This window comes from Diprion similis, chromosome 1 (assembly GCF_021155765.1).
Source record: "Diprion similis isolate iyDipSimi1 chromosome 1, iyDipSimi1.1, whole genome shotgun sequence".
NCBI lineage: Eukaryota > Metazoa > Arthropoda > Insecta > Hymenoptera > Diprionidae > Diprion > Diprion similis.
The window spans coordinates 4,980,685-4,996,561 of NC_060105.1; the positions used below are offsets into that span (position 1 = coordinate 4,980,685).

Here is a 15,877-nt window from a genome sequence, read left to right on the forward strand (position 1 = left end):
ATACGCTGCGAGCAACGGATCAAAAGTTACAGCCAAAAAACTGCAGATTTTCATCGTCATTTCTTTGCTGTTGGTCCTACGCTCTTTTTAATGTGGTTTTTGAGTTCCTGGGGTTCCAATTAGCCAAGAAACGGTCATACAAATCCATTCGGAGACCAGAAATTTTCGGCTCCAAAAATCGCAAAAAAAGTAAGGCTAACCCCTTTGGATTTTTGGCGAAAATTTCGACGACTTTGAAAAGTGCTGCAATTAATTCTTTAGGGCACTATTCCGACGTAATTTTGCGAGAGAAATCGATCGAGCGCAGTCCCAATACGCTGCGAGCAACGGATCAAAAGTTACAGCCAAAAAACTGCAGATTTTCATCGTCATTTCTTTGCTGTTGGTCCTACGCTCTTTTTAATGTGGTTTTTGAGTTCCTGGGGTTCCAATTAGCCAAGAAACGGTCATACAAATCAATTCGGAGACCAGAAATTTTCGGCTCCAAAAATCGCAAAAAAAAGTAAGGCTAACCCCTTTGGATTTTTGGCGAAAATTTCGACGACATTCAAAAGTGCTGCAATTAATTCTTTAGGGCACTATTCCGACGTAATTTTGCGAGAGAAATCGATCGAGCGCAGTCCCAATACGCTGCGAGCAACGGATCAAAAGTTACAGCCAAAAAACTGCAGATTTTTATCGTCATTTCTTTGCTGTTGGTCCTACGCTCTTTTTAATGTGGTTTTTGAGTTCCTGGGGTTCCAATCAGCCAAGAAACGGTCATACAAATCAATTCGAAGACCAGAAATTTTCGGCTCCAAAAATCGCAAAGAAAGTAAAGCTAACCCCTTTGGATTTTTGGCGAAAATTTCGACGACTTTGAAAAGTGCTGCAATTAATTCTTTAGGGCACTATTCCGACGTAATTTTGCGAGAGAAATCGATCGAGCGCAGTCCCAATACGCTGCGAGCAACGGATCAAAAGTTACAGCCAAAAAACTGCAGATTTTCATCGTCATTTCTTTGCTGTTGGTCCTACGCTCTTTTTAATGTGGTTTTTGAGTTCCTGGGGTTCCAATTAGCCAAGAAACGGTCATACAAATCAATTCGAAGACCAGAAATTTTCGGCTCCAAAAATCGCAAAAAAAGTAAGGCTAACCCCTTTGGATTTTTGGCGAAAATTTCGACGACTTTGAAAAGTGCTGCAATTAATTCTTTGGGGCACTATACCGACGTAATTTTGCGAGAGAAATCGATCGAGCGCAGTCCCAATACGCTGCGAGCAACGGATCAAAAGTTACAGCCAAAAAACTGCAGATTTTCATCGTCATTTCTTTGCTGTTGGTCCTACGCTCTTTTTAATGTGGTTTTTGAGTTCCTGGGGTTTCAATTAGCCAAGAAACGGTCATACAAATCAATTCGGAGACCAGAAATTTTCGGCTCCAAAAATCGCAAAAAAAGTAAGGCTAACCCCTTAGGATTTTTGGCGAAAATTTCGACGACTTTGAAAAGTGCTGCAATTAATTCTTGAGGGCACTATTCCGACGTAATTTTGCGAGAGAAATCGATCGAGCGCAGTCCCAATACGCTGCGAGCAACGGATCAAAAGTTACAGCCAAAAAACTGCAGATTTTCATCGTCATTTCTTTGCTGTTGGTCCTACGCTCTTTTTAATGTGGTTTTTGAGTTCCTGGGGTTCCAATTAGCCAAGAAACGGTCATACAAATCAATTCGGAGACCAGAAATTTTCGGCTCCAAAAATCGCAAAAAAAGTAAGGCTAACCCCTTTGGATTTTTAGCGAAAATTTCGACGACTTTGAAAAGTGCTGCAATTAATTCTTTAGGGCACTATTCCGACGTAATTTTGCGAGAGAAACCGATCGAGCGCAGTCCCAATACGCTGCGAGCAACGGATCAAAAGTTACAGCCAAAAAACTGCATACTTTCATCGTCATTTCTTTGCTGTTGGTCCTACGCTCTTTTTAATGTGGTTTTTGAGTCCCTGGGGTTCCAATTAGCCAAGAAACGGTCATACAAATCAATTCGGAGACCAGAAATTTTCGGCTCCAAAAATTGCAAAAAAAGTAAGGCTAACCCCTTTGGATTTTTGGCGAAAATTTCGACGACTCTGAAAAGTGCTGCAATTAATTCTTAAGGGCACTATTCCGACGAAATTTTGCGAGAGAAATCGATCGAGCGCAGTCCCAATACGCTGCGAGCAACGGATCAAAAGTTACAGCCAAAAAACTGCAGATTTTTATCGTCATTTCTTTGCTGTTGGTCCTACGCTCTTTTTAATGTGGTTTTTGAGTTCCTGGGGTTCCAATTAGCCAAGAAACGGTCATACAAATCAATTCGAAGACCAGAAATTTTCGGCTCCAAAAATCGCAAAAAAAGTAAGGCTAACCCCTTTGGATTTTTGGCGAAAATTTCGACGACTTTGAAAAGTGCTGCAATTAATTCTTTGGGGCACTATTCCGACGTAATTTTGCGAGAGAAATCGATCGAGCGCAGTCCCAATACGCTGCGAGCAACGGATCAAAAGTTACAGCCAAAAAACTGCAGATTTTCATCGTCATTTCTTTGCTGTTGGTCCTACGCTCTTTTTAATGTGGTTTTTGAGTTCCTGGGGTTCCAATTAGCCAAGAAACGGTCATACAAATCAATTCGGAGACCAGAAATTTTCGGCTCCAAAAATCGCAAAAAAAGTAAGGCTAACCCCTTTGGATTTTTGGCGAAAATTTCGACGACTTTGAAAAGTGCTGCAATTAATTCTTTAGGGCACTATTCCGACGTAGTTTTGCGAGAGAAATCGATCGAGCGCAGTCCCAATACGCTGCGAGCAACGGATCAAAAGTTACAGCCAAAAAACTGCAGATTTTCATCGTCATTTCTTTGCTGTTGGTCCTACGCTCTTTTTAATGTGGTTTTTGAGTTCCTGGGGTTCCAATTAGCCAAGAAACGGTCATACAAATCAATTCGGAGACCAGAAATTTTCGGCTCCAAAAATCGCAAAAAAAGTAAGGCTAACCCCTTTGGATTTTTGGCGAAAATTTCGACGACTTTGAAAAGTGCTGCAATTAATTCTTTAGGGCACTATTCCGACGTAATTTTGCGAGAGAAATCGATCGAGCGCAGTCCCAATACGCTGCGAGCAACGGATCAAAAGTTACAGCCAAAAAACTGCAGATTTTCATCGTCATTTCTTTGCTGTTGGTCCTACGCTATTTTTAATGTGGTTTTTGAGTTCCTGGGGTTCCAATTAGCCAAGAAACGGTCATACAAATCAATTCGGAGACCAGAAATTTTCGGCTCCAAAAATCGCAAAAAAAGTAAGGCTAACCCCTTTGGATTTTTGGCGAAAATTTCGACGACTTTGAAAAGTGCTGCAATTAATTCTTGAGGGCACTATTCCGACGTAATTTTGCGAGAGAAATCGATCGAGTGCAGTCCCAATACGCTGCGAGCAACGGATCAAAAGTTACAGCCAAAAAACTGCAGATTTTTATCGTCATTTCTTTGCTGTTGGTCCTACGCTCTTTTTAATGTGGTTTTTGAGTTCCTGGGGTTCCAATTAGCCAAGAAACGGTCATACAAATCAATTCGAAGACCAGAAATTTTCGGCTCCAAAAATCGCAAAAAAAGTAAGGCTAACCCCTTTGGATTTTTGGCGAAAATTTCGACGACTTTGAAAAGTGCTGCAATTAATTCTTTGGGGCACTATTCCGACGTAATTTTGCGAGAGAAATCGATCGAGCGCAGTCCCAATACGCTGCGAGCAACGGATCAAAAGTTACAGCCAAAAAACTGCAGATTTTCATCGTCATTTCTTTGCTGTTGGTCCTACGCTCTTTTTAATGTGGTTTTTGAGTTCCTGGGGTTCCAATTAGCCAAGAAACGGTCATACAAATCAATTCGGAGACCAGAAATTTTCGGCTCCAAAAATCGCAAAAAAAGTAAGGCTAACCCCTTTGGATTTTTGGCGAAAATTTCGACGACTTTGAAAAGTGCTGCAATTAATTCTTTAGGGCACTATTCCGACGTAGTTTTGCGAGAGAAATCGATCGAGCGCAGTCCCAATACGCTGCGAGCAACGGATCAAAAGTTACAGCCAAAAAACTGCAGATTTTCATCGTCATTTCTTTGCTGTTGGTCCTACGCTCTTTTTAATGTGGTTTTTGAGTTCCTGGGGTTCCAATTAGCCAAGAAACGGTCATACAAATCAATTCGGAGACCAGAAATTTTCGGCTCCAAAAATCGCAAAAAAAGTAAGGCTAACCCCTTTGGATTTTTGGCGAAAATTTCGACGACTTTGAAAAGTGCTGCAATTAATTCTTTAGGGCACTATTCCGACGTAATTTTGCGAGAGAAATCGATCGAGCGCAGTCCCAATACGCTGCGAGCAACGGATCAAAAGTTACAGCCAAAAAACTGCAGATTTTCATCGTCATTTCTTTGCTGTTGGTCCTACGCTATTTTTAATGTGGTTTTTGAGTTCCTGGGGTTCCAATTAGCCAAGAAACGGTCATACAAATCAATTCGGAGACCAGAAATTTTCGGCTCCAAAAATCGCAAAAAAAGTAAGGCTAACCCCTTTGGATTTTTGGCGAAAATTTCGACGACTTTGAAAAGTGCTGCAATTAATTCTTGAGGGCACTATTCCGACGTAATTTTGCGAGAGAAATCGATCGAGTGCAGTCCCAATACGCTGCGAGCAACGGATCAAAAGTTACAGCCAAAAAACTGCAGATTTTCATCGTCATTTCTTTGCTGTTGGTCCTACGCTCTTTTTAATGTGGTTTTCAAGTTCCTGGGGTTCCAATTAGCCAAGAAACGGTCATACAAATCAATTCGGGGACCAGAAATTTTCGGCTCCAAAAATGGCAAAAAAAGTAAGGCTAACCCCTTTGGATTTTTGGCGAAAATTTCGACGACTTTGAAAAGTGCTGCAATTAATTCTTTAGGGCACTATTCCGACGTAATTTTGCGAGAGAAATCGATCGAGCGCAGTCCCAATACGCAGCGAGCAACGGATCAAAAGTTACAGCCAAAAAACTGCAGATTTTCATCGTCATTTCTTTGCTGTTGGTCCTACGCTCTTTTTAATGTGGTTTTTGAGTTCCTGGGGTTCCAATTAGCCAAGAAACGGTCATACAAATCAATTCGGAGACCAGAAATTTTCGGCTCCAAAAATTGCAAAAAAAGTAAGGCTAACCCCTTTGGATTTTTGGCGAAAATTTCGACGACTTTGAAAAGTGCTGCAATTAATTCTTTAGGGCACTATTCCGACGTAATTTTGCGAGAGAAATCGATCGAGCGCAGTCCCAATACGCTGCGAGCAACGGATCAAAAGTTACAGCCAAAAAACTGCAGATTTTCATCGTCATTTCTTTGCTGTTGGTCCTACGCTCTTTTTAATGTGGTTTTTGAGTTCCTGGGGTTCCAATTAGCCAAGAAACGGTCATACAAATCAATTCGGAGACCAGAAATTTTCGGCTCCAAAAATCGCAAAAAAAGTAAGGCTAACCCCTTTGGATTTTTGGCGAAAATTTCGACGACTTTGAAAAGTGCTGCAATTAATTCTTTAGGGCACTATTCCGACGTAATTTTGCGAGAGAAATCGATCGAGCGCAGTCCCAATACGCTGCGAGCAACGGATCAAAAGTTACAGCCAAAAAACTGCAGATTTTCATCGTCATTTCTTTGCTGTTGGTCCTACGCTCTTTTTAATGTGGTTTTTGAGTTCCTGGGGTTCCAATTAGCCAAGAAACGGTCATACAAATCAATTCGGAGACCAGAAATTTTCGGCTCCAAAAATCGCAAAAAAAAGTAAGGCTAACCCCTCTGGATTTTTGGCGAAAATTTCGACGACTCTGAAAAGTGCTGCAATTAATTCTTTAGGGCACTATTCTGACGTAATTTTGCGAGAGAAATCGATCGAGCGCAGTCCCAATACGCTGCGAGCAACGGATCAAAAGTTACAGCCAAAAAACTGCAGATTTTCATCGTCATTTCTTTGCTGTTGGTCCTACGCTCTTTTTAATGTGGTTTTTGAGTTCCTGGGGTTCCAGTTAGCCTAGAAACGGTCATACAAATCAATTCGGAGACCAGAAATTTTCGGCTCCAAAAATCGCAAAAAAAGTAAGGCTAACCCCTTTGGATTTTTGGCGAAAATTTCGACGACTTTGAAAAGTGCTGCAATTAATTCTTTGGGGCACTATTCCGACGTAATTTTGCGAGAGAAATCGATCGAGCGCAGTCCCAATACGCTGCGAGCAACGGATCAAAAGTTACAGCCAAAAAACTGCAGATTTTCATCGTCATTTCTTTGCTGTTGGTCCTACGCTCTTTTTAATGTGGTTTTTGAGTTCCTGGGGTTCCAATTAGCCAAGAAACGGTCATACAAATCAATTCGGAGACCAGAAATTTTCGGCTCCAAAAATCGCAAAAAAAGTAAGGCTAACCCCTTTGGATTTTTGGCGAAAATTTCGACGACTTTGAAAAGTGCTGCAATTAATTCTTTAGGGCACTATTCCGACGTAGTTTTGCGAGAGAAATCGATCGAGCGCAGTCCCAATACGCTGCGAGCAACGGATCAAAAGTTACAGCCAAAAAACTGCAGATTTTCATCGTCATTTCTTTGCTGTTGGTCCTACGCTCTTTTTAATGTGGTTTTTGAGTTCCTGGGGTTCCAATTAGCCAAGAAACGGTCATACAAATCAATTCGGAGACCAGAAATTTTCGGCTCCAAAAATCGCAAAAAAAGTAAGGCTAACCCCTTTGGATTTTTGGCGAAAATTCCGACGACTTTGAAAAGTGCTGCAATTAATTCTTTAGGGCACTATTCCGACGTAATTTTGCGAGAGAAATCGATCGAGCGCAGTCCCAATACGCTGCGAGCAACGGATCAAAAGTTACAGCCAAAAAACTGCAGATTTTCATCGTCATTTCTTTGCTGTTGGTCCTACGCTCTTTTTAATGTGGTTTTTGAGTTCCTGGGGTTCCAATTAGCCAAGAAACGGTCATACAAATCAATTCGGAGACCAGAAATTTTCGGCTCCAAAAATCGCAAAAAAAGTAAGGCTAACCCCTTTTGGATTTTTGGCGAAAATTTCGACGACTTTGAAAAGTGCTGCAATTAATTCTTGAGGGCACTATTCCGACGTAATTTTGCGAGAGAAATCGATCGAGTGCAGTCCCAATACGCTGCGAGCAACGGATCAAAAGTTACAGCCAAAAAACTGCAGATTTTCATCGTCATTTCTTTGCTGTTGGTCCTACGCTCTTTTTAATGTGGTTTTTAAGTTCCTGGGGTTCCAATTAGCCAAGAAACGGTCATACAAATCAATTCGGGGACCAGAAATTTTCGGCTCCAACAATGGCAAAAAAAGTAAGGCTAACCCCTTTGGATTTTTGGCGAAAATTTCGACGACTTTGAAAAGTGCTGCAATTAATTCTTTAGGGCACTATTCCGACGTAATTTTGCGAGAGAAATCGATCGAGCGCAGTCCCAATACGCAGCGAGCAACGGATCAAAAGTTACAGCCAAAAAACTGCAGATTTTCATCGTCATTTCTTTGCTGTTGGTCCTACGCTCTTTTTAATGTGGTTTTTGAGTTCCTGGGGTTCCAATTAGCCAAGAAACGGTCATACAAATCAATTCGGAGACCAGAAATTTTCGGCTCCAAAAATTGCAAAAAAAGTAAGGCTAACCCCTTTGGATTTTTGGCGAAAATTTCGACGACTTTGAAAAGTGCTGCAATTAATTCTTTAGGGCACTATTCCGACGTAATTTTGCGAGAGAAATCGATCGAGCGCAGTCCCAATACGCTGCGAGCAACGGATCAAAAGTTACAGCCAAAAAACTGCAGATTTTCATCGTCATTTCTTTGCTGTTGGTCCTACGCTCTTTTTAATGTGGTTTTTGAGTTCCTGGGGTTCCAATTAGCCAAGAAACGGTCATACAAATCAATTCGGAGACCAGAAATTTTCGGCTCCAAAAATCGCAAAAAAAGTAAGGCTAACCCCTTTGGATTTTTGGCGAAAATTTCGACGACTTTGAAAAGTGCTGCAATTATTTCTTTAGGGCACTATTCCGACGTAATTTTGCGAGAGAAATCGATCGAGCGCAGTCCCAATACGCTGCGAGCAACGGATCAAAAGTTACAGCCAAAAAACTGCAGATTTTCATCGTCATTTCTTTGCTGTTGGTCCTACGCTCTTTTTAATGTGGTTTTTGAGTTCCTGGGGTTCCAATTAGCCAAGAAACGGTCATACAAATCAATTCGGAGACCAGAAATTTTCGGCTCCAAAAATCGCAAAAAAAAGTAAGGCTAACCCCTCTGGATTTTTGGCGAAAATTTCGACGACTCTGAAAAGTGCTGCAATTAATTCTTTAGGGCACTATTCTGACGTAATTTTGCGAGAGAAATCGATCGAGCGCAGTCCCAATACGCTGCGAGCAACGGATCAAAAGTTACAGCCAAAAAACTGCAGATTTTCATCGTCATTTCTTTGCTGTTGGTCCTACGCTCTTTTTAATGTGGTTTTTGAGTTCCTGGGGTTCCAATTAGCCAAGAAACGGTCATACAAATCAATTCGGAGACCAGAAATTTTCGGCTCCAAAAATCGCAAAAAAAGTACGGCTAACTCCTTTGGATTTCTTGCCAAATTTCCGACGAGTTACGGAAATGCTATCAACAATTCATTGGAGCACTCATCAGACGTAATATTGCGAGAGAATACGATTTCTTGCAGTTTGATTCTGCTGCGAGCAACACATCAAGATGTACAGCCAAAAAATGCAAGACCTCCGTTTGTCATTTTTTCGCTGCTAGTCGCTGTGTCGCAATTTCTTCACCGTTGGATTTATGCATTTTTTGGTGCCTCTCTGAGTTCCTGGGAGTCCAATGAGTCGAGTCAGGGTCATACAAGTCGATTCTGCGACAAAAGATGTTTCACCCACAAAAAAAGCAAGGTTAACCCCTTTGGATTTTTGATACCAATAGTCTATGAATGAACACTGGTTTGAAAGTTTGTACCAAAGACGAAAAATGTTCGCAGTCTTACGATAAAACAAGGTCAATACTAATCTTTTAACACACGTATCTTTTTCAAAAATTTGTTATCGTACAAAAACGGCGACAAAATCTCATTCCAGTTCATATATTCTGAATAAGTCTTAGCAGTTTCCCTTATGTATTACAGGTATCAAAAAGTTCCGCTTAGCATCATCAAGCTCAGCGACATCGCTAAAGTTTTCGGCAAGAAAACAGCCAACAAGTTCCGGTTACCGAATAACTTGAGGAACTCAACTGGAAAAAGACGTATTATCATTGTGGATAATTAAAAGAAGTTAGGGTAGTAGAGTGGTACAGGAACAAAATGACACTAAGTATATGTTTTTCTCTCTTTTACATAACATCATTTATTAAGGGAGCAAAATAAATGACAAATAACGTATCACTTATACGAAATTATAAAATTTTTTAAAGTTCATTACTCATTACGATATAAAAGAAATCACATCACATAACAACCCTTATCCGATCCGATTGCTTCCTTGTTTCCACTCCAACATAAGGCTAGAATCAAAATCTATTCAGGATCGTCCTGCGACATCAACGAATCGTAGGCGAGGTTAAACTATGACCGCAAGGTTTAACCAAGCCATGAAACGCGAAATCGCGGTACAAAAAATGTGCTGATTCGGGCACAACGAAGTAATCTATAACTTGAAAGTTAACAAGGATGCATATCTGAGGGGTCAAAAATTATGTCAACCGGCAACTGTGTAACTGCGGCATTGCTCATCAGACAGGATTCACAATGTTTCGGGAAATAAAGTGCAATCGTTACAGTAATCGGAAGGGTTAGATCATCAAATTACTTTTCAGTTATCACACAATCACTCCACTGCTGTGACACGTATAATAACATGTTTTGTGACTTTCGAAGGTGGGTTTTTTCTCCACGTCTGCGATGTATCGGCGAGACGTTAAACGTCCTTTTTTCTCTCATTTTTCTGGAGCCCTGCCATTTTGCGTAAAACTTTGCCAGAGGTCGGCATTTCTTTTGTATACTTAAAACGAATATCTAGCGAAGGCAGAGGCTCGAGGGTGGCGTAATAGCTATAGATCACAAATGAACGTACATATGCCCACACCTCACTAGGTTACGAAACATACTTATATTATACATATACATATATTGTATAGTGGTATGTACACATACCGTATATATACATATCACTATATGATGTAAGTTTTTATATTTCTATAGTTGAAGGAGTCTGCTTGACCTGAGAGTTCAGAGTCCGTCACGCAAATCAATTGTTATAAAAAAATATAGAAGGCTAAAATGCTGACTACATCGAGTCAGTGGGTTATACAAATTACAAATTGATACTTTTTTGCCCTACAATAAATTACAGTTGATAAAACTTATAAACGTTATACATATTCTACGATCGAGTTATTTAATTTCTTCCTCTTCGTATCCGTCCAACTTTTACTTGTCTTTCTTTCACAGATGGGGGTTTTATCACACCTCTCGCCATTTAACATGTGTGGCAAGTCAGTTGCATTCTTTGAAAATTAACAGAAGGGAGAAATTCTCATGTGTAATATAGAAGATGTACAAAATTTTGACTCATTTATCTTTACAGAAAAATTCTACACGTGTGTTGAGTTATAATTTTTTCACTTTCATTTTTTCCATTAATCTCCTTTCCGCCAAGTAATTGGCCGGAAAGGCTCGCTTCAGTTCGCTCTAACGATTTACAGTAATATTTATGCAAGGAGGTTCGGTGGTAACACGTTTATTCGCCTACGTGGATCTAATTATTAAAAATACGATGCACAACAACCAACAATTATAGTACTCGTGTTTCAAATTTAGCCAAACATCTCGAATGGAGTAAAATTTTATCATATTTTCAGTAATACGCACGCTTGCACAATTTTCCAATTCCTTACAATAATTCAAGAAACTTATTATAATCCTAGTGAAAAAAATGGTTATTATTATCGTCGTTCGTCAATAATGAAAAAACTTGTGACATTATTTAGACAGTTCCGATAACGAGAATCCATGTTAATTAATGCGATAAAACACTAGTTACAGAATAATTAAAATCAATTCTTCAATGACGATAGAAATGCATAAAACTCAGCCCAATTATTAAATAAACGAAAAGACATTTTTTTCGAGGAAAAAAAGTGAAATGATGTAATCACAATTATCTGACAATTATCCAAGTTATAATACTTGTTCGGTAAATTAAGACATTTGCTTTTTTTTGCATCTGCAAGTTAGCACCGAACATATCATGATTAGACTCAAACCATTATTTACCATCCATTTCTCTTTGTTGTACATCTTTCTTTTTAAATTATTATATAAATGTTGGAAAACGTTCAAGAAAGAAAATATTAGTATATAATCCTTGTAATAAATATTGATGTATCTTTTTCTTCTGTTAATGTTTGATATGTTAATTTCCCTATTTACTTATATAGTCAATCAGTTCATGTGAATATATTATAATTTGTTTCATTTCAATATTTAAAAAAAGGTCAAGTTGTATATCGTTTAAAATATTGATTTTTGGTCAATTTTGGTCAAAATTTTGTATTCCTCCATCAGCAACGTGATAGTAGGATCAAGTATTTATTGTCAACCAATCATTACGGATGCACCCGATTTAAACAAATTATGTTAATTTACTCAATGATCACGTCTCATTAATCAGGTGATTTACTATTATATGACCGACAGGAGCAACACACAATGTCATTTGGAAGCGTGTTATGTTTTTCATTCTTCCTTAGACTTTTTTTCAATGCAACACACACGAACGTAATTTATTATTAGACTTTAGAACATAGACGCTCACTTAGATAATACCCTATACATACTATATATTTTATTCAATTTTTAATTATACTTAATCAGTTTATCCATTAGATTTTTGTTTTGTTCCTTCATCCGTTTCATTGATATATATTTGTATGCGATTAATGATAAACATATACGTTCAAATTATCAATATCGAATACTTTAATATAGAGTGTATTGTGTATACGGATACTGCTTTGATGAAGATGCATAATTCGTAAATTCTTGTGCCACGTTAAACGTTTCACGTTTCACTTGAAAAAATCTAAGTTTGATTCGCTTTTTTTTAATAATATTTCTTACATGGATCAGCAGCTGACTGTCCTCAACCACCTTATCATTATTACTATTATTATTAGTCGTCTCATTATTGTTCGTAAGACTTGTGTGTGGTTCCTAAAATCATTCACGCGTCAACATCTTTTTTATTTGTGGTTTTCAATTTCCATTCATGAGACGTTGTCTTAGAGTGTATTATCCAAAGGCATAAGATTCGTTGATTGGTCTGACCATTACAGGTCACGTTATAATTTTAAATTCTATTATTGGTAGCAAAAGGCGATAAAATTTAAACAACTCAATCTGTAGTTTTGAGTGTTTCAATATCTAAATTACGGTTGACGACAGCCAGCTCTTTTCTCTCCTGAACATGTTTCACATCAAATTTTTACATTCACACATAGTATAACATAATATCAGTATTGTATTTGATGGTTGTATTTATTATATTTCTAGTCAGAAATGAATGGATTCCTTTATATTTACAGTGCATTTCTTCGGCCTGGACAACAAAATAATATGGTGTACCCGACTGTTTGAATATTTTCTGTTATCATTGCTCTGGGACCATGATGCAGTTTTGCCGATTTTATACGACTGTTCTCCATTTTTCCTCTTGTTTATAAATCTCACCCAGCAAAATATATATTCACAATAACTCTTTTATCCCATAATTTTTATACATTTTCTTGATTATTTCTATTTGCATTTGATTGTTGTCAAGTTTTGTTTCTTTCATATAATATGGTGACAATGACGATGAAGACGACGACGACGATGAGAGAGGATAAAAATTTATGGAAATTAAAAAATAAAAAAAGTACATACATTAAAATAATTCACGATGATTTCTATCGTCCAAGCGCGGTTTTGCGGGATCAGTCAAAATTAGATATTAGAACGATTGGGTCCGATTTGTGTAGCTCAAATCAATCTAAAATAGTATTTGTAATCGTGACCTATCTTCAAGTCGTGAATAAAGAATCTACAACAGGGTGGGAACTTTACGTTTGATCGTTAGATCGGCGCCAAATTCGTTTTAAAAATACATCTTACATATTATAGCCCTAACGGAGGCGTAGTTTATCATTTTCATTAAAATTAATATTATTATTATTATTATTATTATTATTATTGTTATTATCAAATACGTTAAAACATTTAAACGAATTGTGACAGCACTGAAGCTGATCTTCCCTCATTTTCTCCTCGTTTTGCTTAAATTTGAATATTTGATTTCAATTTACTTTCATTTCTTGCACACACGACGAAGGATATATATTTCATTCTGTTGAACAGTTCAAAAGCATAACATATTTAAAAAGAGTGATCAGCAACGCAGCTATATCATAATGCAAGATTAGCTGCTCACCAGGTATATTTGAAACAACAATCTTTGTCTCGCCTTAGTCACAGCTAGAAATAAAAAGGATCCATGCAGAAGTCGGTATGATAAATATTCAGGCTCAAGAAGGCAATGTAAATCGCCAAATACCAGATGAAATAACTTTTATTTCCTTACTGAAAACTGTACCCGCGCGTATGCAACATTCTTAACGAGAATCGACGACGACGACGATTATATGGTTTTCTTCGGTTTCCTTGTTCATCACCTTCTGCTTCCTCATTTTCTCCTTATTCTTATTCTTTAAACAAAAGCCTGTATAGCTTGACGTTTCCCACTATCTTCGGTAGAAGCTTTTTGTTAACATTTAACGATCGAACAATTTATCCTTCTATACGTATGTAATCTACATGTGTTTATAGGTGCACAGCACATCACGACACGACACGGCACAGCACAGAGGTGTGATTGTGATCCCAGGAACGACATCTTGTCCTCGATGAATCGTGAAAATTTGTTATGTTTTCCTCTCATTTATTATAGTAGGCCGAGTCGACTATTTCCAGATACGTATTAGGTCATGTAACGCATCACGGCGCGAAGTGCATACAATAGTTCTGCTTGCATACGAGCTTCTAGGATCATAAGATTCACATGAATCTGAAAGAAAAACATTTCTTGCATCAGAGATGAGTATGAAAATGCGATAATCGGAGTATGCGATTCAAATCAGAAATCGGGATTGTGGAAGTAAGACGATACTAAATCAAATTATATAACATCTCAATTTGGCAATTTGTAAAACTAGTGTAACTGAAAACTTTATCCGATTGAAGTTACTTCTTACCTTTTCACTATGTTTGAACTCCCTCATAACGCGATCATAATCTCTCTTGGTGACCCTTTCCGGATAGCATACAGCGCTTTTGATAAAAGTTTTCAGACTCCTCTCGAGCAGCTGATTGACCTCATTATAGTCGTAATCATCGTGCCTTATCCCAAACATGCACTGTATGTAGTTCCATATCGCACGTCTAAAACGCGACGTGTCGACTTTACTGTGAGTCCCCATTGTGTAGTAGGTTAAATTGTAAGCAGTTTTGAATTTGTCGTCCAACAGATTTCCAACGTCGTTGTACAACCGGTTCACCAATGAATAACCGTGATCGTCCCAGGAATAATCCTGAACGCGAAACGTCGGTATATCGTTCAGCTGTCCGCGCTGTCGAATCATAAATAAGCGCGAGATTAGAAAATATGAAGAAAAAAAGGGAAAGAAAAAATCCAAAATCGCAGAGTAAAATCATTACGATTCAAAGTGAAAAGAGTCATTGTTATACCTTGGCAAAATCTTGATAGATGAACGTCGGGTCGTCTATGAAAAGGCCGATGTCGGAGTCGAGAACAGAGCTTCGTTGTGGTGCGGCAGTCAATTCCGCCGACTGTGACTCAACGGTTTCAAACCGCTTCGACAATTCCTCCTGGGTTATTTGATAAGACTCGGATTTTTCTGACAAACGTTTCATACGTTCCATAAGAGTCTCAACGCCAACTTCCTGTTCACCAAGTATGCTAGGCGAGGATGGAGGCGACGGCATATTGTCTGCGACACAAATATCGAATGCGGAAAATACCATTAGTGATGCGAATGAATTTTCGTACAATAATAAATCATCAAAGACAATAGACATGGAGTAAACAAGGAGTAATGCCAAACACTCACCAGTCTTATCGGTACTTCCGGGTATTTTGGTCGGACTACTACTCGGCAGCTTGATATCCTTAACCGGTTGTACGTTTTCCCCATTATCCTTGCCGCTGCATTCCTTGTAATGATGACCCGAACTACTGTCCAGTTCCTCGTTTATACCGCATGAGAATACGAACGATGATAACGAGTGAAAGTGGGCTAACAACACTATGGCATGAACAACTTCAGCCAGGGACCAATTGTCAGCACCTTTTGTGAGTTTCTGCAAAATTCACAGTCAGAATAAGAAAAGGCAATTATATTTAACCAAATTTTGTTCGATTTTGAAGAAGAAAACAGAAAAAGTTTATATTATCATCGAATAATCTTGTAATGTCACAACAGTATAACAATAACAACAACAAGAACAACAATAATAATAATGCTAATAATAATCACAGTATACGATCGTAAAGAGATGACGATCAGTTGTGGCATTAAAATAACCTTGTCAACATTCGGATAATTAGTTAACCAATTTAAAGAATTCAAGAAATTAATCAGCAATTATTCTAAATTACTCATGTACCGCAATAAGTTAAGCTATAGAGAGACTTTTAGACTAATTGCAGGTCTAGTAAGTGGTTAACATTGTTCATCAACCATGGACAGATAAATTTCTTACAT

At 38.4% G+C, this 15,877-nt stretch overlaps 1 protein-coding gene across 1 annotated transcript in view; it reads right to left on the minus strand.

Moving 5' to 3' along the window:
• Positions 1-13,270: 13,270 nt before the first annotated feature.
• Positions 13,271-15,877, minus strand: part of LOC124409964 (sestrin-3) — a 110,127-nt gene continuing 107,520 nt past the window's right edge. The window contains exons 7-10 of the mRNA XM_046887972.1: positions 15,224-15,473; positions 14,841-15,103; positions 14,348-14,722; positions 13,271-14,160 (exon numbers count right to left, since the gene is read on the minus strand). Of these exons, the coding sequence (XP_046743928.1) occupies positions 14,074-14,160; positions 14,348-14,722; positions 14,841-15,103; positions 15,224-15,473 (975 nt within the window). The 3' untranslated portion in view covers positions 13,271-14,073. The remainder of the gene's footprint in view (positions 14,161-14,347; positions 14,723-14,840; positions 15,104-15,223; positions 15,474-15,877) is intronic.